Source organism: Heterodontus francisci, chromosome 31, assembly GCF_036365525.1.
Source record: "Heterodontus francisci isolate sHetFra1 chromosome 31, sHetFra1.hap1, whole genome shotgun sequence".
In the NCBI taxonomy this organism is placed as follows: Eukaryota; Metazoa; Chordata; class Chondrichthyes; order Heterodontiformes; family Heterodontidae; genus Heterodontus; species Heterodontus francisci.
In genome coordinates this window covers 5279331-5305541 of record NC_090401.1, presented here as the reverse complement: position 1 = coordinate 5305541, position 26211 = coordinate 5279331, and the positions used below count along the sequence as shown (strand labels likewise).

The following is a 26211-nucleotide window of genomic DNA, read 5'->3' as shown; positions in this document are numbered from 1 at the left end:
TAGGAACAGAGAGGGAGAGAGTGTGGTGTGGAGAGGAAGGGAGGGAGAGATTGGAAAATGGGGAGGGGTTGGGAAGGAGGGTGGGTGCAGGAGAGGGTTGGGGATGGAGGGCAAGGAGGAGGGTAGGAAGAAGGAGAGTGGGATGGGAGAGAGAGAGAAAAGATGAGGGCTGGATGGGAAAGATGAGGAGAGTAAGGGGAGAAGGTGAGGGAGAGAATGGTAGGCGATGACAGGACGAGTTAGGGAAGGGAGAGGGGAAGAGTAGGTGTGGGAGGGAGGGAGAGGTCGGAAGGGTGTTGGGCTTAGAAAAGGGATGGAGAGGGAGAGGAAAGGGCAGGGAGTGAGAGATGATGGGGGAAGGGAGAGGGGAAGGGGTGAGGGTAGGGAAGAGGAGGGATAGGACTAGGGAGAGGGTAGGGAGGGGCAGCAAATAACGACATTTAGCAATTCATTTAGGGCCTGAATTTGTTTTGAAGTGTAACAAAGATCAAAACAGAGCACATTTTTGAACATCAAGGGAGATGAAATAGAACAGTAGAAAGAAAGTGAAACTGAGAGAAAGTTAAAGAGAGGGCGGGAGGAAAGAAGTGAATACAATCATAGAATCATACAAAGTTTATGGCACAGAAACAAAAAGAACAAAGAACAGTACAGCACAGGAACAGGCCATTCGGCCCTCCAAGCCTGCGCCGATCTTGATGCCTGTCTAAACTAAAACCTTCTGCACTTCCAGGGTCCGTATCCCTCTATTCCCATCCTATTCATGTATTTGTCAAGATGCCTCTTAAACGTCGCTATCGTACGTGCTTCCAACACCTCCCCCGGCAGCAAGTTCCAGGCACTCACCACCATCTGCGTAAAAAACTTGCCTCGCACATCGCCTCTAAACTTTGCCCCTCGCACCTTAAACCTATGTCCCCTAGTAACGGACTCTTCCACCGTGGGAAAAATCTTCTGACTATCCACTCGGTCCATGCCACTCATAACTTTGTTGCCCCTCCACCTCCGTCGTTCCAGTGAAAACAATCCAAGTTTATCCAGCCTCTCCTCATACCCTCCAGACCAGGCAACATCCTGGTAAACCACTTCTGTACCCTCTCCAAAGCCTCCACATCAAAGAACAAAAGAACAAAGAACAGTACAGCACAGGAACAGGCCAGTCGGCCCTCCAAGCCTGCGCCAATCTTTTGCCTGCCGAAACTAACACCTTCTGCACTTCCGGGGCCCATATCCCTCTATTCCCTTCCTATTCATATATTTGTCAAGATGTCTCTTAAACATCGCTATCGTATCTGCTTCCACCACCTCCCCTGGCAGCAAGTTCCAGGCACTCATCCTTCTGGTAGTGTGGCGACCAGAATTGTACACAATATTCCAAGCGTGGCCTAACTAAGGTTCTGTACAGCTGCAGCATGACTTGCCAATTTTTATACTTTATACCCCGACCGATGAAGGCAAGCATACCGTATGCCTTCTTGACTACCTTATCCACCTGTGTTGCCACTTTCAGTGATCTGTGGACCTGTACGCCCAGATCTCTCTGCCTGCCAATACTCCTAAGGGTTCTGCCATTTACTGTATACTTCCCACCTGTATTCGATCTTCCAAAATGCATTCCCTCACATTTGTCCGGATTAAACTCCATCTGCCATTTCTCCTCCCAAGCCTCCAACCGATCTATATCCTGCTGTATCCTCTGACAATCTTCATCGCTATCCGCAACTCCACCAACCTTTGTGTCGTCCGCAGACGTACTAATCAGACCAGCTACATTTTCCTCCAAATCATTTATATATATTGCAAACAGCAAAGGACCCAGCACTGATCCCTGCGGAACACCACTGGTCACATCCCTCCATTCAGAAAAGCACCCTTCCACTGCTACCCTCTGTCTTCTATGACCGAGCCAGTTCTGTATCCATCTTGCCAGCTCACCGTGTGATCCCGTGTGACTTCACCTTTTGTACCAGTCTGCTATGAGGGACCTTATTAAAGGGTTTACTGAAGTCCATATAGAAAACATCCACTGCCCTTCCTTCATCAATCATCTTCGTCACTTCCTCAAAAAACTCAATCAAATTAGTGAGACACAACCTCCCCTTCACAAAACCATGCTGCCTCTCGCTAATAAGTCCATTTGTTTCCAAATGGGAGTAAATCCTGTCCCGAAGAATTCTCTCTAATAATTTCCCTACCACTGACGTAAGGCTCACTGGCCTCTAATTTCCTGGATTATCCTTGTTACCCTTCTTAAACAAAGGAACAACATTGGCTATTCTCCAGTCCTCTGGGACCTCACCTGTAGCCAATGAGGATACAAAGATTTCTGTCAAGGCCCCAGCACTTTCCGCCCTTGCCTCCCTCAGTATTCTGGGGTAGATCCCATCAGGCCCTGGGGACTTATCTACCTTAATGCTTTGCAAGACACCCAACACCTCCTTCCTTTTGATATCGACATGACTGAGACGATCTACACTCCCTTCCCTAGACTCATCATCCACCAAGTCCTTCTCTTTGGTGAATACTGATGCAAAGTACTCATTTAGTACCTCGCCCATTTCCTCTGGCTCCACGCATAGATTCCCTCCTCTGTCCTTGAGTGGGCCAACCCTTTCCCTGGCTACCCTCTTGCTCTTTATATACGTATAAAAAGCCTTGGGATTTTCCTTAATCCTGTTTGCCAATGACTTTTCATGACCCCTTTTAGCCCTCCTGACTCCTTGCTTAAGTTCCTTCCTACTTTCTTTATATTCTTCAAAGGCTTCGTCTGTCCCCAGCCTTCTAGCCCTTACGAATGCTTCCGTTTTCTTTTTGACTAGGCTCACAATATCCCTCATTATCCAAGGTTCCTGAAACTTGCCAAACTTATCCTTCTTCCTCACAGGAACATACCGGTCCTGGATTCTAATCAACTGATGTTTGAAAGACTCCCACATGTCAGATGTTGATTTACCCTCAAACAGCCACCCCCAATCTCAATTCTTCAGTTCCTGCCTAATATTGTTATAATTAACCTTCCCCCAATTTAGCACCTTCACCCGAGGGCTACTCTTATCCTTATCCACAAGTACCTTCAAACTTATAGAATTATGGTCACTGTTTCCGAAATGCTCCCCTACTGAAACTTTGACCACCTGACTGGGCTCATTCCCCAATACCAGGCCCAGTACGGCCCCTTCCCGAGTTGGGCTATCTACATATTGTTTCAAAAAGCCCTCCTGGATGCTCCTTACAAATTCTGCCCCATCCAAGCTCCTCGCACTAAGTGAGTCCCAGTCAATATAGGGGAAGTTAAAATCACCCACCACTACAACCCTGTTACCTTTACATCTTTCCAAAATCTGTCTACATATCTACTCCTCTATCTCCCGCTGGCTGTTGGGAGGCCTGTAGTAAACGCCCAACATCGTGACTGCACCCTTCCTATTCCTGAGCTCCACCCATATTGCCTCGCTGCATGACCCCTCCGAGGTGTCCTCCCGCAGTCCAGCTGTGATATTCTCCTTAACCAGTATTGCAACTCCCCCATCCCTTTAACATCCCCCTCTATCCCGCCTGATGCTTCTAAATCCCGGAACGTTTAGCTGCCAATCCTGTCCTTCCCTCAACCAAGTCTCTGTAATAGCAACAACATCATAGTTCCAAGTACTAATCCAAGCTCTAAGTTCATCTGCCTTACTTGTTATACTTCTTGCATTGAAACAGTGGTGCAGTGGTTAGCACCACAGCCTCACAGCTCCAGGGACCCAGGTTCAATTCTGGGTACTGCCTGTGCGGAGTTTGCAAGTTTTCCCTGTGTCTGCGTGGGTTTTCGACGGGTGTTCCGGTTTCCTTCCACTGCCAAAGACTTGCAGGTGATAGGTGAATTGGCCATTGTAAATTGCCCCTCGTGTAGGTAGGTGGTAGGGAATATGGGATTACAGTAGGGTTAGTATAAATGGGTGGTTCTTGGTCGGCACAGACTCAGTGGGCCGAAGGGCCTGTTTCAGTGCTGTATCTCTAACTAAATCAATAAATAAAATGCACTTTAGACCACCAGTCCTGCTGTGCTCAGCAACATCTCCCTGCCTGCTCTTCCTCTCAGTCTTACTGGCCTTATTCACTACTTCCCCTTCAGTTATTTCACCTGCTGACCTACTGCTCTGGTTCCCACCCCCCTGCCACGCTAGTTTAAACCCTCCTGAGTGACGCTAGCAAACCTCGCAGCCAGGATATTTGTGCCCCTCCAGTTTAGATGCAACCCGTCCTTCTTATACCGATCCCAATGACCCAGATATCTGAAACCCTCCCTCCGACACCAGCTGTTTAGCTGCACTGTCTTCCCATTTCTAGCCTCACTGGCACGTGGCACAGGGAGTAATCCTGAGATTACAACTGGAGAGATCCTGTCTTTTACCTTTATACCTAATTCCCTAAACACCCCCTGCAGGACCTCGTCACTCTTCCTGCCTATGTCGTTAGTACCAATGTGTACCACAACCTCTGGCTGTTCACCCTCCCTCTTCAGAATGCCCCCTGCCCATTCAGAGACATCCTTGACCCTGGCACCAGGGAGGCAACTTACCATCCTGGAGTTTCTTTCATGATATCAGGCCGAGAAGATGAGCCACCCAGTCTAATCCCACTTTCCAGCATTTGGTCCGTAGCCCTGCAGATTACAGCAATTCAGGTGCACATCGAGACATCTTTTAAATGAGTTGAGCATTTCCCCCTCTGCCACACTTTCTGGCAGTGAGTTCCAGACCCCCACCATCCTCTGGGTGAAAAGATTTTTCCTCATTCCCCTCTAATCCTCCACCAATCACTTAAAATCTATGCCCCCAGTCACTGACCTCTCTGCTAAGGTAAATTGGTCCTTCCCATCCACTCTGTCAGACCCCTCACAATTTTGTACATTTCAATCAGATCTCCCTTCAACCTTCTCTGTTCCATGGAGAACAACCCCAGCCTATCCAATCTTTCTTCTTAGCTGCAACCTTGCAGTCCTGGCAACATCTTCGTAAATCTCCTCTGTAGCCTCTCCAGCACAATTACATCCTTTCTGTAATGAGGCGACCACAACTGCACACAGTACTCAAGTTGTGGCCTAACCAATGAGTTATACAGTTCCAGCAGAACCTTCCTGCTCTTATATTCTATACCTCGGCTAATAAAGGAAAGGATTCCATATGCCTTCTTAACCACCTTATCGACCTGTCCAACTATTTCAGGGATCTGTGGACATTCAGTCCAAGGTCCCTCACTTCCTCTGCACCTCTCAGTATCCTCCCATTTATTGTGCATTCCTCCCCAAATGCATCTCCCACAGCTGTCTGGGTTGAATTCCATTTGCCATTTTTCTGCCCAGCTGACCAGTCCATTGATATCTTCCTGCAGTCGACAGCTATCCTCCTCACTATCAACCACACGGCCAATTTTTGTGTCATCTGCAAACGTCTTGATCATTCCCCTCCATTAAGTCCAAATCATTAATATATACCACAAAAAGCAGGGGACCCGGTACTGATCCCTGCAGAATGCCACTGGAAACAGCCCTCCGGTCACAAAAACACCAGTTGGTTGTTTCCTATCACTGAGACAATTTTGTATTTTGCTCTATTCCCCTGGATCTCATGGACTTTTTTTTAAACAAATCTTCCATGTGGGACCTTGTCAAAAGCCTTGCTAAAATTCATGTGGACCACATCAACTGCACTACCCTTATCTATCTTCCTTGTTACTTCCTCAAAAAATTCAATCAAGTTAGTCAGACACAACGTTCCTTTAACAAATCCATGCTGAATCTGCTTGATAAACCTGTGCCTTTCTAAGTGAGTTTATCCTGTCTCTCAGAATTGATTCCAGTAATTTGCCCAGGTTAGACTGACTGGGCTGTAATTATTCGATCTATCTTTTGTTCCTTTTTTAAACAGAGGTAGAGCGTTACCAGTCCTCCAATCCTCTGGTACCACTGTATCCTCTGTATCCAGTGAGGACTGGAAAATGATGGTCAGATCTTCTGCTATTTCCTCTTTGTCTTTTAACAGCCTGGGGTACATTTCATCTGGCCCTGGTGATTTATCCACTTTCAAGAATGCTAATCCCCTTAATACTTCCTCTCCCCCTATGTTTATCACATCCAATACTTCACATCCTTCACTACGATGTCTACATTGTTCCGCTTTTTTGTGAAGACAGATGTAAAGTATTCATTAAGAGCAATACCAACCTCTTCCGCCTCCCTTTTGGTCTTTTATGGGCACCACTGTTTCCTTAATTATCCTCATGCATTGATAAAACATCTTTTGGGTTCACCTTGATTTTGCTTGCCAATATTATTTCATGCCCTCTCTTTGCTTTCCTAATTTCCTTTTTGATTTCACCCTTCCACTTTCTATACTCCTCTTGGCTTTCTGCAGTATTGAGTTCTCAGTGTTGGACATAGCTTTCCTTTTCTGCCTTATCTTACCCTGTAGGCTCCTTGACATTCAGGGGCTCTAGATTTGGCCGCCTCACCCTTTTACTTTGTGGGAATATGTTTACTCTGAACCCCTGAATCTCCCCTTTGAATGCCTCCCACTGCTCTGTTTCCAGTCCACTTTTTGCTAAATCACTTCTCAGTTTAGTAAAATTGACCTTACCCCAATTTAGAACTGGAACTCCTGTTCAATCTTTGACCTTTTCCATAAGTATGCTAAAAACTAACTGAATTATGATCATTACCACCAAAATGCTCTCCCACTGTCACTCCTTCCACCTGTGAAGCTTCATTCCCTAAAACTAAGTCTAGAACCATATCTTTCTTCTTGGTCTGGCTACATATGGGTCAAAAATGTTCTCCTGAATGCACCTTAAGAATTCTGTTCCTTTCACACTAAAACTATCCCAGTTAATATTGGGGTAGTTAAAATCCCCTATTATTTCTGCCCTATTGCCTTTGCACTTCTCAGAGATTTGCCTACATATCTGTTCTTCTATCTCTGTTTGGAGGCCTATAGTACATTTCTAGTCATGTGACTGCCCCTTTTTTGTTCCTAAGTCCAATCCATATGGCCTGAATTGATGATCCTTCTAACATATCATCCCTCCTCACTGTCACCTGGTCTTTGTCCCATCAGCTTTTCTTTGTCTACCTTGTCTCAACCGGTCATGGTAAATATCAAACCCTTTCTCTGCTCCAACTAAAAAAGTACTCAGCTCAACCATTTAGCATGAAGTATCCACACTCTGTACAATAGGAATCTACATATCATTGAACACATTTCCCAGTTGGCAGTCAATATTCTGAGTTGGTTTATTGTTTATTCGGAGTCTCTGATATGTGAATAATTTTCTCTTTCTCCTTCTTCAGCCATGGCTCCTCTTCTCATGAAAGTATCCGTCATTCCAATTTCTGAGCACAGTCTCCAAATTAATTGGTCTGCACCCAAAGCTTCACTTCTTGGCTATGTAGTTGAATGGTGTGAAATATCAGACGGAATTCCTTGCGAAATCAACTGGAAAAAAGTTTCATCTGAAAGCACCAGTTCTGTTCTACAAGGTATGAAGCAATTATCTATAATCATAGAATCATACAGCACCAAAGCAGGCCATTCATCCCATTGTGCCTGCGCCATATCTTTGCAAGAGCTTTTCAATTTGCTGCATTCTCCAGGTCTGTCCCCATAGTCCTCTAAAGTTATCCTTTTCAACTATTTGTCCAATCCCTTTCAGGCTGTGTATTCCAGATGCTAGCAACTCAGTTACTAACTGAGGCGGTGGAGTTGCATTGCTGGTTAAAGAGGAAATTAACGCAATAGTGAGGAAAGATATTAGCTCTGATGATGTGGAATCTGTATGGGTGGAGCTGAGAAACATTAAGGGGCAAAAAACGTTAGTGGGGGTTGTATATAGACCCCCAAACTGTAGAGGTGATGTTGGGAATGGCATTAAACAGGAAATTAGAGATGCATGCGAGAAAGGAACATCTGTAATTATGTGCGATTTTAATCTGCATATAGATTGGGCAAATCAAATTAGTCACAATACCACAGAGGAGGAATTCTTGGAGTGTATACGGGATGGTTTTCTGGACCAATACGTTGAGGAACCAACTAGAGGACAGGCCATCCGAGATGGGTATTGTGTAATGAGAGAGAAATAATTGACAATCTAGTGGTGCGAGACCCCTTGGGAACGAGCAAACATAATATGATAGAATTCTTCATCAAGATGGAGAGTGATGTAGTTGATTCTGAGACAAGGGTCCTGAATCTTAGTCAAGGAAACTACGAAGGTATGAGGTGCGAGTTGGCCATGATGGATTGGGAAACGTTACTTAAAGGGATGACAATGGATAAGTAATGGCAAACATTTAAAGAGCGCATGGATGAACTGCAACAATTGTTTATCCCTGTCTGGCGCAAAAGTAAAACGGGAAAGGTAGCCAAACAATGGCTTACAAGGGAAATTAGATATAGCATTAGATCCAAGGAAGTGGCATATAAATTTGCCAGGAAAAACAACAGACCTGAGGATTGGGAGCAGTTTAGAATTCAGCAAAGGAGGACCAAGGGATTGATTAAGAAGGGGAAAATAGAGTACGAGAGTAAGCTTGCGGGGAACATAAAAACTGACTGTAAAAGTTTCTACAGGTATGTGAAGAGAAAAAGATTGGTGAAGACAAATGTAGGTCCCTTACAGTCAGAAACTGAGAAATTTATTATGGGGAACAAAGAAATGGCTGACCAACTAAATGCATACTTGGGTTCTGTCTTCACAAAGGAGGACACAAATATAATACCAGAAATGTTGGGGAACACAGGGCTCAGTGAGAGAGAGGAACTGAAAGAAATCAGTATTTAGTAGAGAAATGGTGTTGGGGAAATTGATGGGATTGAAGCCGATAAATCCCCAGGGCCTGATGGTATGCATCCCAGAGTACTTAAGGAAGTGGCCCTAGAAATAGTGGATGCATTGGTGGTCATCTTCCAAGATTCTATAGACTCTGGAAGAGTTCCTACAGATTGGAGGGTAGCTAACGTAACCCCACTATTTAAAAAGGGAGGTAGAGAGAAAGCAGGGAATTATAGACCAGTCAGCCTGACGTCGGTAGTGGGGAAAATTCTAGAGTCCATTATCAAAGATTTTATAGCAGAGCACTTAGAGAGCAGTGGTAGAATTGGGCAGAGTCAGCATGGATTTACGAAAGGGAAATCACGCTTGACAAATCAACCAGAATTCTTCGAGGATGAAACTAGTAGAGTTGATAAGGGAAGCCAGTGGATGTGGTTTATTTACGACTTCCAGAAGGCTTTCGACAAAGTCCCACATAAGAGATTAGCATGTAAAATTAAAGTGCATGGGATTGGGGGTTGTGTACTGCGATGGATAGTAAATTGGTTGGCGGACAGGAAACAAAGAGTAGGGAAAAATGGGTCTTTTTCGAAATGGCAGGCAGTGACTAGTGGGGTACCGCAGGGATTGGTGCTAGGACCCCAGCTATTCACAATATACATTAATAATTTAGATGAGGGAACTAAGTTTGCAGATGACACAAAACTGGGTGGGAGGGTGAGTTGTGAGGAGGATGCAAAGAGGCTTCAGGGTGATTTGGACAAGTTGAGTGAATGGGCTAATGCATAGCAGATGCAGTATAATGTGGATAAATGTGAGGTTATCCACTTTGGTAGCAAAAACAGGAAGGCAAATTATTATCTGAATGGCTATAAACTGAGAGAGGGGAATATGCAGTGAGACCTGGGTGTTCTCGTACACCAGTAGCTGAAGGTAAGCATGCAGGTGCAACAGGCGGTAAAAAAGGCAAGTGGTATGTTGGCCTTCATAGCGAGAGGATTCAAATACAGAAGCAGTGATGTCTTGCTGCAATTATACAAGGCCTTGGTGAGGCCACACCTGGAATATTGTGTGCAATTTTGGTCTCCTTATCTGAGGAAGGATGTTCTTGCTATAGAGGGAGTGCAGCGAAGGTTTACCAGACTGATTCCTGGGATGGCAGGACTGACATATGAGGAGAGGTGTTTGTTGGTCGGCACAGACTCGGTGGGCCGAAGGGCCTGTTTCAGTGCTGTATCTCTAAATAAAAAATAAATAAAGATTGAGTCGGTTAGGATTATATTCGCTGGAGTTCAGAAGAGTGAGGAGGGATCTCATAGAAACCTATAAAATTCTAACAGGACTTGACAGGATAGATGCAGGAAGGATGTTCCCGATGGTGGTGGAGTCCAGAACCAGGGGTCATAGTCTAAGGATACGGGGTAAACCTTTCAGGACTGAGATGAGGAGAAATCTCTTCACCCAGAGAGTGGTGAGCCTGTGGAATTCGCTATCACAGAAAGCAGTTGAGGCCAAAACATTGTATGTTTTCAAAAAGGAGTTAGATATAGCTCTTGAGTCTAAAGGGATCAAAGGGTATGGGCGAAAGTGGGAACAGGTTACTGAGTTGGATGATCAGCCATGAATGGCAGAGCAGGCTCGAAGGGCCAAATGGCCTACTCCTATTTTCTCTGTTTCTATGTAACTCTTATTCTCGTCATTTCCCGCAGTGTATTTTTTTTGGAGATACAGCACTGAAACAGGCCCTTCGGCCCACCGAGTCTGTGCCGACCAAGAACCACCCATTTATACTAATCCTACAGTAATCCCATATTCCCTACCACGTACCTATACTAGGGGCAATTTACATGGCCAATTTACAATCACCTGCAAGTCTTTGGTGGTGGGAGGAAACCGGAGCACCCGGCAAAAACCCACACGGTCACAGGGAAAACTTGCAAACTCCGCACAGGCAGTGCCCAGAATCGAACCCGGGTCCCTGGAGCTGTGAGGCTGCAGTGCTAACCACTGCGTCACTGTGCCGCCAGTGTTTTATTTTGACAATTTTCTTAAATCTGTGCCCTCTGGCCACTGACCCTCCTGCCAGTGGAAGCAACTTCTCATTATCTACTCTATCAAAAACCCTCTTGATATTGAACACCTTTATTAAATATCCTCGTGACCTTCTGTTCTCTAAGGTGAGCAAACCCAGCTCCTCCAATCTCCCAGGTAACTGAAGTCCCTCTTACCTGGTACCATTCTAGTAAATCTCCTCTGCACCCTTTCTAAGGCCTTGACATCCTTCCTAAAGTGTGGTGCCCAGAATAGAACAGAATTCTCCAGCTAGGGCTGAACAGTGATTTATAAAGGTTTAGCATAACTTCCTTGCTTTTGTACTCTATATGTCCCCAATTATAACTCAGAGGCATCTTGAAAGCAGAGGGGATGAGATAATAGTGTAACCCTGAAGAAGCTTCAGCACCTTGGTCTGTGGTATTTTCACACAGCCACCTCATTATCATTTCCTTGCTGATTTTGGGTTGATGTGTAGCTTGGGGCAGTGAGGAGCAGGAGAGAGATACTCTTCCCCAGCAATGGGAACTAACCTGCTGCTGCTACATTAAAGATGTGCCTGGAGGTGGCCCAGGAGGCGAGCAGTAGGACCATTGTGCCACACTCCTGGATTCAGTGCACTTTAATAACCTAACCAGGGCAGGAAAGGTAAATATAGTTCCACATTCACTTAGTTCCTGTTGTGAGCATCACCCCACCCCCTCACTCTACCTTGTTAACCCTACTCCATCACATCACTCCTCACACCCACTTACCATGCAGGTGAACCCATCCTTCATTATATACTTCCTCACATCCCCATCTATCCATCCAATTATCAGTCAGCCTTATCTTTATGCAGTTTGATGCCTCTCCCTCATAGTCACCCTCAGCAAATACTCTTCAGGAGACTCGCCTCCCCGCGAGTGGCTCTCTAGCAGAGCAAGACTACACCTTCTTCTGGCAGGGCAGGGATCCTGAAGAACCAAGACAGCATGGAGTGGGCTTCGCCATCAGAAACTCCTTGCTCAGCATGATAGAGCCTCCCTCAAATGGCTCGGAACGCATACTGTCCATCCGACTGCTCACCACCTCTGGTCCAGTACACCTACTCAGCATCTATGCTCCAACACTCTGTTCCGCACCTGAAGCTAAAGACCAGTTCTATGAACAACTCCATAACATCATTAGCAGCATCCCCAACACCGAACACCTATTCCTGCTGGGGGACTTTAATGCCAGGGTTGGGGCCGACCATGACTCATGGCCCTCCTGCCTTGGGCGCTATGGCGTTGGAAGGATGAATGAGAACGGGCAGAGACTGCTTGAGTTGTGTACCTATCATAACCTCTGCATCACCAACTCGTTCTTTCACACTAAACCCTGTCACCAGGTTTCATGGAGGCACCCAAGATCACGTCGTTGGCACCAGCTAGACCTCATTGTCACAAGGCGAGCCGCCTTAAACAGTGTTCAAATCACACGCAGCTTCCACAGTGCGGACTGCGACACCGACCACTCCCTGGTGTGCAGCAAGGTTAGGCTCAGACCAAAGAAGTTGCATCATTCCAAGCAGAAGGGCCACCCGCGCATCAACACGAGCAGAATTTCTCACCCACAGCTGTTACAAAAATTTCTAAATTCACTTGTAACAGCCCTTCAAAACACTCCCACAGGGGATGCTGAGACCAAGTGGGCCCACATCAGAGACGCCATCTATGAGTCAGCTTTGACCACCTACGGCAAAAGTGCGAAGAGAAATGCAGACTGGTTTCAATCTCATAATGAAGAGCTGGAACCTGTCATAGCCGCTAAGCGCATTGCACTTTTGAACTACAAGAAAGCCCCCAGCGATTTAACATCCGCAGCACTTAAAGCAGCCAGAAGTACTGCACAAAGAACAGCTAGGCGTTGCGCAAACGACTACTGGCAACACCTATGCAGTCATATTCAGCTGGCCTCAGACACCGGAAACATCAGAGGAATGTATGATGGCATGAAGAGAGCTCTTGGGCCAACCATCAAGAAGATCACCCCCCTCAAATCTAAATCGGGGGACATAATCACTGACCAACGCAAACAGATGGACCGCTGGGTTGAGCACTACCTAGAACTGTACTCCAGGGAGAATGCTGTCACTGAGACTGCCCTCAATGCAGCCCAGCCTCTACCAGTCATGGATGAGCTGGACATACAGCCAACCAAATCGGAACTCAGTGATGCCATTGATTCCCTAGCCAGCGGAAAAGCCCCTGGGAAGGACAGCATTACCCCTGAAATAATCAAGAGTGCCAAGCCTGCTATACTCTCAGCACTACATGAACTGCTATGCCTGTGCTGGGACGAGGGAGCAGTACCCCAGGACATGCGCGATGCCAACATCATCACCCTCTATAAAAACAAAGGTGACCGCGGTGACTGCAACAACTACCGTGGAATCTCCCTGCTCAGCATAGTGGGGAAAGTCTTTGCTCGAGTCGCTCTGAACAGGCTCCAGAAGCTGGCCGAGCGCGTCTACCCTGAGGCACAGTGTGGCTTTCGTGCAGAGAGATCGACTATTGACATGCTGTTCTCCCTTCGTCAGATACAGGAGAAATGCCGTGAACAACAGATGCCCCTCTACATTGCTTTCATTGATCTCACCAAAGCCTTTGACCTCGTCAGCAGACGTGGTCTCTTCAGACTACTAGAAAAGATCGGATGTCCACCAAAGCTACTAAGTATCATCACCTCATTCCATGACAATATGAAAGGCACAATTCAACATGGTGGCTCCTCATCAGAGCCCTTTCCTATCCTGAGTGGTGTGAAACAGGGCTGTGTTCTCGCACCCACACTTTTTGGGATTTTCTTCTCCCTGCTGCTTTCACATGCGTTCAAATCCTCTGAAGAAGGAATTTTCCTCCACACAAGATCAGGGGGCAGGTTGTTCAACCTTGCCCGTCTAAGAGCGAAGTCCAAAGTACGGAAAGTCCTCATCAGAGAACTCCTCTTTGCTGACGATGCTGCTTTAACATCTCACACTGAAGAATGCCTGCAGAGTCTCATCGACAGGTTTGCGTCTGCCTGCAATGAATTTGGCCTAACCATCAGCCTCAAGAAAACGAACATCATGGGGCAGGATGTCAGAAATGCTCCATCCATCAATATTGGCGACCACGCTCTGGAAGTGGTTCAAGAGTTCACCTACCTAGGCTCAACTATCACCAGTAACCTGTCTCTCGATGCAGAAATCAACAAGCGCATGGGTAAGGCTTCCACTGCTATGTTCAGACTGGCCAAGAGAGTGTGGGAAAATGGCGCACTGACACGGAACACAAAAGTCCGAGTGTATCAGGCCTGTGTCCTCAGTACCTTGCTCTACGGCAGCGAGGCCTGGACAACGTATGCCAGCCAAGAGCGACGTCTCAATTCATTCCATCTTCGCTGCCTTCGGAGAATACTTGGCATCAGGTGGCAGGACTATATCTCCAACACAGAAGTCCTTGAAGCGGCCAACATCCCCAGCTTATACACACTACTGAGTCAGCGGCGCTTGAGATGGCTTGGCCATGTGAGCCGCATGGAAGATGGCAGGATCCCCAAAGACACATTGTACAGCGAGCTCGCCACTGGTATCAGACCCACCGGCCGTCCATGTCTCCGTTATAAAGACGTCTGCAAACGCGACATGAAATCGTGTGACATTGATCACAAGTCGTGGGAGTCAGTTGCCAGCATTCGCCAGAGCTGGCGGGCAGCCATAAAGACAGGGCTAAATTGTGGCGAGTCGAAGAGACTTAGTAGTTGGCAGGAAAAAAGACAGAGGCGCAAGGGGAGAGCCAACTGTGCAACAGCCCCAACAAACAAATTTCTCTGCAGCACCTGTGGAAGAGCCTGTCACTCCAGAATTGGCCTTTATAGCCACTCCAGGCGCTGCTTCACAAACCACTGACCACCTCCAGGCGCGTATCCATTGTCTCTCGAGATAAGGAGGCCCAAAAGAAGCATAACTTCCTTGCTTTTGTACTCTATATGTCCCCAATTATAACTCAGAGGCATCTTGAAAGCAGAGGGGATGAGATAATAGTGTAACCCTGAAGAAGCTTCAGCACCTTGGTCTGTGGTATTTTCACACAGCCACCTCATTATCATTTCCTTGCTGATTTTGGGTTGATGTGTAGCTTGGGGCAGTGAGGAGCAGGAGAGAGATACTCTTCCCCAGCAATGGGAACTAACCTGCTGCTGCTACATTAAAGATGTGCCTGGAGGTGGCCCAGGAGGCGAGCAGTAGGACCATTGTGCCACACTCCTGGATTCAGTGCACTTTAATAACCTAACCAGGGCAGGAAAGGTAAATATAGTTCCACATTCACTTAGTTCCTGTTGTGAGCATCACCCCACCCCCTCACTCTACCTTGTTAACCCTACTCCATCACATCACTCCTCACACCCACTTACCATGCAGGTGAACCCATCCTTCATTATATACTTCCTCACATCCCCATCTATCCATCCAATTATCAGTCAGCCTTATCTTTATGCAGTTTGATGCCTCTCCCTCATAGTCACCCTCAGCAAATGCACTTCATCCATCGGATTCTCATACATTTGTTCTTTTACTTGTCACAGAATGAGAAAGCACAGAACACAAAGGAGAGGGAGAAAAGCAAAGGTGGCCCTCCACAGATCTCACAACGGCACAGAAAGATGCCATTTGGTCTATCAAGTCCATGCTAGCTCTCTGCAGAGCAATCCAGTCAGTCCCATTTCCCTGCTCGATTCCGTAGCCCTGCAAGTTTATTTCCCTCAAGTGTCTATCCAATTTCCTTTTGAAATCATTCATGGTCTACACTTCCACCATGCTCACAGGCAGCAAGTTCCAAGTCATTACCACTCACTGTGTAAAAGAAAAAATCCTTCCTCACATTCCACTGTGTATCTCTTGCCCAAAACCTTAAATCTGTATCCCTTGGTCGTTGGACCATCAACTAATGGGAACAGTATTTTTTATCTACTTACCTAAACCTGTGACAACCTTGCATGCCTCTATTAAATCTCTGCTCAATCTCCTTTGCTCCAAGAAGAGCAACCCCAGTTTTTCCAACCTAATCTTGTAGCTAAAATCCTCCATCCCTGGAACCATTCTGGTAAATCTCCTCTGGACCGTCTCAACAATCTTCACATCTTTCCTAAAGTGTGCTGGCCAGAGCTGGATGCAGTACTCTTGTGGGGGTCTAACCAGTGCTTTACAGAAAGTTTAAGGCACAGAAAGAGACCACTTGGTCCATCATGTCTGTGCTGGCCGAAAAATGACCCACCAATATATTCTAATCCCACCTTCCAGCATTTGGTCCATAGCCCTGCAGATTACGGCACCCGAGTTGCATATCCAGACTCCTTTTGAATGAGTTGAGGGTCTCTGCCTCAACTACCCTATCAGGCAGTGAGTTCCAAACCATCACCACCGTCTGGGTGAAAAAGCTTTCCCTCATCTCCCCTCTCATTTTTATACCAATCACTTTAAATCTATTCCACCTCGTCACTGTCCTCTCTGCGAAGTTGAACAGACCCTTCACCTCCACTCTATCCAGGCCCCTCAAAATATTCTGCATTTCAATCAGATCTCCCCTCAGCCTTCTCTGCTCCAAGGAGAATAACCCCAGTCTATCCAATCTTTCCTCATACTGCATTTTTTCAGTTCTGGCAACATCCTCGTAAATCTCCTCTGTACCCTCGCTAGTGCAATTACATCCTTTCTGAAATGAGGTGACCAGAGTTGTGGCCTAGCCAATGAGTTATACAGTTCCAGCATAACCTCCCTACTCTTGTATTCTGTACCTCGGATAATAAAGGAAAGGATTCCATATGCCTTCTTAACCACCTTATCGACCTGTCCTGCTACCTTCAGGGATCTGTGGACATTCACTCCAAGGTCTCTCACTTTCTCTACACTTCTCAGTACTTTCCCATGAATCGTGTATTCCTTTGCCTTGTTTGACCTCCCCAAATGCATCACCTCACACTTCTCCAAGTTGAATTCCATTTGCCACTTTTCTGCCTATCTGACCAGACCATCAATATCTTCCTGCAGCCTACAGCTATCCTCCTCGCTATCTACCACACGGCCAATCTTTTTGACTTTCACAAATATCTTGATCATGCCCCCTACATTTATATCCAAATCATTAATATACACCACAAAAAGCAGGGGACCGAGTACTGAGCACTGTGGAACGCCACTGGAAACAGCCGTCCAGTCGCTAAAACAGCTGTCAACAATTACCCTTTGCTTCCTGCCACTGAGCCAATTTTGTATCCGCCTTGCTGCATTTCCCCAGATCCCATGTAATTTTATTTGTTTTAAGCAGTCTGCCAGGTGGGTCCTTGTCCAAAGCCTTGCTAAAATCCAGGTAGACCACATCAACTGCACTACTGTCATCTATCTTCCTTGTTACTTCTTCAAAAAATTTGATCAAGTTGATCAAACAAGATCTTCCCGTAACAAATCCATGCTGACTATCCTTGATTAACCTGTGTCTTTCTAAGTGACAGTTTATCCTGTCTCTCAGAATAGATCCCAATAATTTGCCCACTACGGAGGTTAGACTGACTGGCCTGTAATTATTCGGTCTATCCTTCACTCCCTTTTTAAACAGAGGTACAACGTTAGCAATTCTCTAATCCTGTATCCAGTGGGGACTGGAAAATGATGGTCAGACCCTCTGCTAGTTCGTCTCTTGCTTCTTTTAACAGCCTAGGATTCATTTCATGTGACCCTGGTGATTTATCAACTTTCAAGGATGCTAATCCCATTAATGCTTCCTCTCCCCCTATGTTTATCACATCCAATACTTCACACTCTTCTTCCTTAACTACAATATCTGTATCGTCCCCCACTTTTGTGAAGACAGATGCAAAGTATTCATTGAGACCCATAACAATCTATTCAGCTCCTACACACAGGTTTATAAAGTGTCATGCAGGCCCCCACTTGCCAAGAATAGGGCACACATTATTTCGCCACATGGACATTAAACTTAAAATTGTTGCTAGGAAGAAACTGGCGGCACAGTGGTTAGCACTGCAACCTCACAGCTCTAGGGACCCGGCTTCAATTCTGGGTACTGCCTGTGTGGAGTTTGCAAGTTCTCCCTGTGACTGCGTGGGTTTTTGCCGGGTGCTCTGGTTTCCTCCCACAGCCAAAGACTTGCAGGTGATAGGTAAATTGGCCATTTTAAACTGCACCTAGTGTAGGTAGGTGGTAGGGAATATGGAATTACTGTAGGGTTAGTATAAATGGGTGGTTGTTGGTTGGCACAGACTCGGTGGGCCGAACGGCCTGTTTCAGTGCTGTATCTCTAAATAAATAAATAAAGAAGAGGGCCTAGCACAAGGAATTGCCAGGCCCCTCGCCGGAAAGACAATTTTTTGCATACTAGTATACAGTGTTGGAACAAAGTCACTGCTCCCCGCCCCCTCTTCCCCAAATACACAAACAGACGTGGTCAGACCAGTTTAGTCACATGACTAACTGGCTGTTAGAGTTGTTTTGAATTTCAACTTGCCACAGAGTTTTAAAACTCAGAAAACTGTTTGCTCCTGGACTGAAAAGACCTCTGTCCTGTCTGCTCTCATCTCGTTCTCACCAGCTTCAGAAACCATTGAAGACATATGAACCCCAAGAGAGAAAAGTCTCTCTACAATGAACAAGGTTTAAGAAGAATACTGGGCCCCAACGAAAAGCAAGAACTACAGTCAGCTTGAAGCACAGTAACAAGGAACTTTTCTGATATTGCCTCAAACCTTTCCACTTTATTTTTCTTCTGCTCTTTCCTGTCTCTATTTTCATGTGCGTATCGCGTATACATGCTAGCATGGGGCACGTTGTGTATCCGTAGGCGTTAACCGAATTAGAGTTTAAGTTTCAATAAATTTCACTTTTCTTCTTTAAATCTAAGAAAGCCTGTTTGTGCTCATTTCTTTGCCTTATAATTGGAAAGCAGTGAACAAGGATTCGCCAAGGGGGAGCTAAAAACACTGTGTTTAAAACAAAACCCTGTTACAGTAAGACCAGGTGAAGGCTGAAAGGGAACCTTAGACACCTTCCTCACATGGTCATAACTCTATGTTGCTCTCAATTTATACCGTCCTCACTATTTGCGACATCTGCAAGTTTGGTATCATTGGCAAAATTTGAAATTTTACTCTTTATTTCAATATCCAAGTCATTTACATATAAATTTATCAAAAATAGTGGTCCTAGCACTGACCCTTGGAGGACTCCACTGTCTACTATCCTCCAGTCTGAAAAACAACCATTTACCATGACTTACTGCTTTCTGGCCTGAAGCCAAATTTTTAGTCAAGCTGTCACTGACCCTTCTATTCCATGAGCCTCAGTTTCATTAACCAGACTATTATGTGGTACTTTGTCAAGCAATTTCTTTAAAATCCATATTGACAACATCTATTGCATTCCCTTCATCAACCATCTCTGTTTTTGCATCAAAAATTAAATTGCCTCTAGTCACTAGGAATGTCCTTGCACAGTGGCACAGTGGTTAGCACCGCAGCCTCACAGCTCCAGCGACCCAGGTTCGGTTCTGGGTACTGCCTGTGTGGAGTTTGCAAGTTCTCCCTGTGACCGCGTGGGTTTCCGCCGGGTGCTCCGGTTTCCTCCCACTGCCAAAGACTTGCAGGTTGATAGGTAAATTGGCCATTGTAAATTGCCCCTAGTGTAGGTAGGTGGTAGGAGAATGGTGGGGATGTGGTAGGGAATATGGGATTCATGTAGGATTAGTATAAATGGGTGGTTGTTGGTCGGCACAGATTCGGTGGTCCGAAGGGCCTGTTTCAGTGCTGTATCTCTAAATAAATAAATAAAATAAAATAAGCTTTCTTGAATAAGGGTGTCACATTTGCCATTCTCCAATCCTTTGGCATCTCCCCTGTATTGAGGGAATATAGGAAAATTATGGCAAGCCCTTCCACTATCTCCACTCTTACTTCCTTTAGCAACTTGGGGATGCAAGCCATTCAGATTGGGCAACTTATCCACTCCCTCTACCATCTTCGCTTCTACCGATATTTTGTCAGCTTCCTATTCCTTAGTAAACACTGATACAAAGTGCTTCTAAGCATATATCACCTTCTTTGTCCCTAATAGGCCCCACCAAGCCTTGTACTACCCGCTTACTATTTACATGCCGGTAGAGGAGTTTTGGGTTTGCTTTTATGTTAACTGCCATTCTATTCTCATATTCTCTCTTTGCCAGTCTTATTATCCTCTTCACTTTCCTTCTTAACTTATCGTATTTGGCCTGGTTCATGCTTGAAGTATGCCCCTGACATGCATCATACGCTGTCTTTTTTGTTTCACCATATTCTCTACGTCCCTCATCGTCCAAGGTGCCCTGGCTTTGGTTCCCTTACCTTTCACCCTTATTGGTATGTACCTAGCCTGTACCTGAAACACCTTCTCCTTAAAGATCAGCCATTGTTCTGTTATAGTTTTTCTTGTCAGTCTTTGGTTCCATTTTACCCTGGCTAGATTCCTTCTCATCCCATTGAAGTTAGCCCTCTTCCATTTTTGAAGCTCTACTTTAGATTGTTTTTCTCCATTACTAATCACAACTTTCTAATACGATGATCACTCTTACCCCAGTGCCCCCCCATAGATGCGTGGTCCACTTGGCCCAGCTCATTGCCCAACATCAGATCCAGCAATGCCTCCTTCCAAGTTGGAATGAGAACATAGTTGTCAGGGAAGTTCTCCTGAATTTATTTCAAAAATTCTTCCCCCTCCTTATCCTTTACTGTAGTAATATCCCATGCGCCTGCTACCCTTGTTCTCCTATCTGATAGATGTCGAGGGTTTGGAAAGTTATGTCGAAGGATACAGCTGCCACTTTGCACTGGTGTGGAGGGAGTGAATGTCTAAGATGATGGATGGGTTGCCAATCAAGCGTACTGCTTTGTCCTGGATGGTGTTGAGTTTCTTGCGCGTTGTTGGAACTGCACTCATCCAGACAAGTCCATCACTGGTTTTGATGTTGCGGGCCATTGCGATGATGTAGTGTTCCACGGACGGAGAGGCCAGCACCATGGAAAATCAATCATGGCTATCAACTGAGTCTATGCACACCTTGACCACAGCTGTGCAGGCTCTTGATGCCAAACATTGCTGCCTCTTTAAATAGGCTGGCAGAAACTCTAACCTTGGCCTTACAGGCCTCATTGATCTGGACCAAAATGCAATCCAGCAGAGTGGTAGCAGTGGAATAGGGCATGGCCTTGAGAGGGATGGTTGCAAGAAGCACGTCCACTTCTCACCCATTGTGCCCCACCCATGCCCTCACTCTGCCTGACATGCTGTCCCGTGTCCCAGTGACCAAGTTTGCCCCAGCACATATGCAGGTGGGACAGTCTTTGGCTTCACGTCACAGACTCCAATACCCAGAGGACATCGGCCAAGAACATCTCAGAAGTTAGAGCAGAGATCTGAATAGCCTGCTGTAACGACAGGGGTTGCACCATCTAGGAGCAGCGGTAAAAGGCAGAGTAAAGCTTTGTAGTTGCACAAGGCTGTGCATGCGGGTGTGTAACACAAAATTTTGTTGCTAAGTTTTCATTGTTTAGTAGAATCACTAAACTTTTGATCAATTTCTCTCTTTGTCCATTCTTGGGTGCTGGATACCACCCTTCCTTTTCACTAGCTTGTTGATCAATGGGAAGGAATGAATGGAAGGGGAGCAATGGGGAATCTGAAATGGGAGGTAGGTGGTTACAGGACTGGGATTGAGGGCCTGGGAAGAGTGACGATTAAGTGTGATTGTTACCACTGGTTCAGTGGTATTGGTTAAGTAAACCTTACAGCTTATAAGAGAATCACTGGCATCCTAGGCAGCAATGAGAGTGCCTGCTGCTGCATTGAGGTCACCAGCTTCCTCTTCCTCCTCTTCTTCATCCTCCTCCTCGGACTCTGAGCCCTGCACCTTGTGCCGTCTATAATTCCAAATCTTACTGTTGTGCAATGTTGTGCACACCATGATCAATCGGGAGACCCTGACTGATGCCGCTCAATGACACATCTGGTTGTCACATGACTGTCATAACACTACCTTTGAGCTTAGTTTGTCAGGTGTCTGACTGCAGTTGTGGGCTGCTGACTGGGAGATCCTGGGTATGGGTCAGGCAGAGCCCTGGAAAGATCTGGAAGATAAAATGTTGAGGTCTGGTAACACAGGACTCCAGCAGACATTTGCCACTTCCTGATGCGACAACCTAAGCCTCCTGATACACAGCTGTTCAGACATGTGAAGGAAACTCATTCTCTGCCTGCAGACTCTCTTTTGCGGGTATTGCCTTCTGCGAGCCTGACTCTCTACTGTCCTCATCTCTGCTGCTGCCTCTCTTTCTGCTGCTCACCTACAGATCTCTTCACAGCAGTCTGTTTCTGTTGTTTCTAGCGATCACCTTGCCCTTTATCCGAGGTGTAATCTAAGGCAGCCATAATGCCAGGAATCCTGACCTTGAGTTTCAATACCTCCTAAGTGTGCAGATAAGTTTCTCACCACAAGTTTTCTTAACAAAGCCTTTTCCAGAGGAATGTAATAAGGAAGCCTTGACAGTAGAGGAAGAGGATTATATGCTTGACAACTAGCAAAGTTAATAATGAATCAAAAATTGGAACTCACTAAAGTTAATGTAAGCAAGAAAACAGTGTTAACAAAATAATGGCACGAAAGATAAACAAATCCCCAGGTGGTTTCCATGCCAGCGTGTGAGAGGAAGTAGATGAGAACATTGTAAATTCTTTAGCCATAATCTTCCAAAAGCTCTCTTGATTCAGGAATTTTCTCTTTGGATTGAAAAATTCCACTCCATTATTTAAGAAAGGATGAGCGAGACAAACAAGGAAATGATAGACCTGTTAGTCTAACATCTGTTGTGAAGAAGTTATTGGAATCTATAATTAAGACTGATTGAGCAGTTAGAGAAATTTGAGCTGATCAGAGAACGCCAACATGGATTCATTGGAGATGTCATACCCTTTACAAATCCAACTGAATTTTTTGAGGAAGTAACTAAAGTAGTAGACAGCGGAATATCTATTGCGGTTGTTAATGTGAACTTCCAGAGGACATTCCAAAGTTTCCACTTAAGAGACTGTTGGCGAAAATTAAAGCTCACGGAATTGAAGACTAATTATTGCCCTGGTTAGGAGATTATTTAGGTCGTAGAAAGTGGGAGTAGAGATAATGAGAATGTATTCGAATTGGAAGGAAGTAACTCGTGTCCCACAAAATCTGCATCGAGGTCTAAACCAGTCACTATATTTAGAAATGGCTTGGATGAAGGAATACAGAGCTATAATTACTAGTTTGCCAATCACAAAGATTGGTGACATAGTAGTGTAGACAGGTGCATAAAATTGCAGAGACGTTGATAGATTAATTGTGAAAAACAGTGGCAGATGGATTTCAATGCAGTTAAGTGTGAGAAGAATAATCTGTATTACTTAAATGTTGAAAAACTAGGACCAGTGACATTTTGAACAGATCACCAAAATGTAGTCGTCCGATACAAAAAATAAACATAAAGGCTGATGGAATATTAGTCTTTATAAACAGAGGGCAGGAGTATAAAAGGGAGCAAGTTTAGCTACAGCTATATAAAGTCCTGGTTAGGCCATGTCTGAAGTACAGTGAGAAAGCAAAATATTGCAGATGCTGGAAATCTGAAATAAAAACAGAAAATGCTGGAAACACTCAGTAGGTCTCGCACATCTGTGGGGAGAGAAGCAGAGTTAACGTTTCAGTTCTGATGAAAGGTCACAGACTGAAATGTAGGGCTTTATTTTCTTGGTCCAGCAGAGATGGGTTAGGAGGCAGGACTGGGAGGAAAAGTAGAAAATCTCGTATCGAGGCAACTTTTTAAAAACATTTTTCAAGGGATGTGAGCGCTGCTGGCTTGCCCACCCATAATTGCCCTTGAGAAGGTGGTGGTGAGCTGCCGCCTTGAACCGCTGCAGTCCATGGTACACCCACAGTGCTGTTAGGGAGAGAGTTCCAGGATTTTGACCCAGTGACAGTGAAGGAACAGCGATATATTTCTAAGTCAGGATGGTGTGTGGCTTGTAGGGAAACGTGCGGGTGGTGGTGTTCCCATGTGTCTGCTTCCCTTGTTCTTCCAGGTGGAAGAGGTTGCAGGTTTGGAAGGTGCTGTAGCAGGAGGCTTGGTGAGTTGTTGTGGTACATCTTGTAGATGGTACACACTGCTGCCACCGTGCCACAGTGGTGGAGGGATTGAATGTTTAAGTTGGAGGATGGGGTGCTGATCAAGCGGTCTGCTTTGCCTTAGATGGTTTTGAGCTTCCTGAGTCTTGTTGGAGCTGTAGTCATCCAGGCAAGTGGAAAGTATTCCATCACACTCCTGACTTGTGCCCTGTGGACAGGCTTTGGGGAGACAGGAGATGAGTTACTCGCTGCAGAATTCCCAGCCTCTGACCTGCTCTTGTAGCCACAGTGTTTATATGGCTGGTCTAATTAAGTTTCTGGTCAATAGTAAGCCACAGGATGTTGATGATGAGTGATTCAGTAATGGTATTGCTGTTGAATGTTGAGGGAAGATGGTTAGATTCTCTTTTGTCGGAGATGGTCATTGCCTGGCACTTGTGTGGCACGAAGGTTACTTGCCATTTATCAGCCGAAGCCTGAATGTTGTCCAGGTCTTCTTTTATGTGGGCACAGACTGCTTCAGTATCTGAGGACTCACGAATGGTGCTGAACATTGTGCAATCATTAGCGAAAATCCACAATTCTCACCTTATGATGGAGGGAAAGTCATTGATGAAGCAGCTAAAGATGGTTGGGCCTAGGACACTACCCTGAGAAACTCCTGCAGTGTTGGCCTGGGGCCTAGCTTTTTGGCCTCCAACGTCCACAACCAAAAAAAACTCAGCAAGAAAGATACATCCGTGGCTTACTCAGGAAGTTAATGATAGTATTAGATTAAAAGAAGAGGCTTATAATGTTGCAAATACAGTAGCAGGTCTGAGGATTGGGTGCGTTTTAGAAACCAGCAAAAGGTTGATAAAAAGGGAAAAATTTGAATATGAGAGCAAACTTGCTAAGGATATTAAAAGAGGTTGTAGGAGCTTTTACAAGTATATAAATAGGAGTAGAGTCGCTAAAGTAAACATTGGTTCCTTAAAAGCAGAGATCGGAGAAATTATTATGGGGAATGAGGTAACTGCAGAGTCATTGAACAAGTATTTTGTGTCTGTCTTCACAATAGAAGACACAAGTTGCACACCAGAAATGGAGGGTAACCTAGGGGCTAAAAAGAGCGATGAAATTAAGATAATTAACATCAATAGAGAAAAAATATTGGAGAAACTTAAACGACTAAAATCCGGCGAATGGCCAGGACCTGATAGCCGGCAACCTAGGGTCTAAAAGAGGTAGCTGCAGAGATAGTGGATGCACTAGTTCTGATTTTTCAAAAATCCCTGGATTCTGTAATGTTCCCAGCAGATTGAAAGATAGCAAATGTAACACCGCTATTCAAGAAAGGAGGGTGTGAGAAACAAGGAACTACAGGCCAGTTAGCCTGACATCAGTTGTCAGGGCGGCACAGTGGCGCAGTGGTTAGCACCGCAGCCTCACAGCTCCAGGGACCTGGGTTCAATTCTGGGTACTGCCTGTGCGGAGTTTGCAAGTTCTCCCTGTGACCGTGTGGTTTTCACCGGATTCTCCGGTTTCCTCCCACTGCCAAAGATTTGCAGGTGATAGGTAAATTGGCCATTGTAAATTGCCCCTAGTGTAGGTAGGTGGTAGGGAATATGGGATTACTGTAGGGTTAGTATAAATGGGTGGTTGTTGGTCGGCACAGACTCAGTGGGCCGAAGGGCCTGTTTCAGTGTTGTATCTCTAAATAAATAAAATGCTGGAATCTATTATTAAGGAAGACTTAACAATGCACTTAGAAAATCATAGTATGATCAGACAAAGTCAGCATGGTTTTACGAAATAGATATCGTGATTGACAAATTTGTTAGAGTTGTTGAGATTGTAAAGGGTAGGGTAGATAAAGGGGAACCAGTAGGACCGGCCTAGGGGAGAGAGCACAGAGAGACGGTGGCAGGAATTGGGAGCGGGTCTGGGGAATGTTCACCGCGAGGCTGCGGCAGGAATAGGGAGCGGGTCTGGGGAATATTCACAATGAGGCTGCGGCAGGAATAGGGAGTGGGTCTGGGGAATATTCACAATGAGGCTGCGGCAGGAATAGAGAGCGGGTCTGGGGAATATTCACAATGAGGCTGCGGCAGGAATAGGGAGCGGGTCTGGGGAATATTCACAATGAGGCTGCGGCAGGAATAGG

At 45.6% G+C, this 26211-nt stretch overlaps 1 protein-coding gene across 4 annotated transcripts in view; it reads left to right on the top strand.

Annotated features, from left to right (window-relative positions):
* Nucleotides 1–26211, top strand: part of LOC137347060 (granulocyte colony-stimulating factor receptor-like) — a 568030-nt gene that overhangs the window by 461887 nt on the left and 79932 nt on the right. For all 4 annotated transcript variants that reach the window (XM_068011070.1, XM_068011069.1, XM_068011068.1 and 1 more), the window contains one exon: nt 7331–7519. In XM_068011070.1, coding sequence (XP_067867171.1) covers nt 7331–7519 — 189 coding nt within the window. The remainder of the gene's footprint in view (nt 1–7330; nt 7520–26211) is intronic.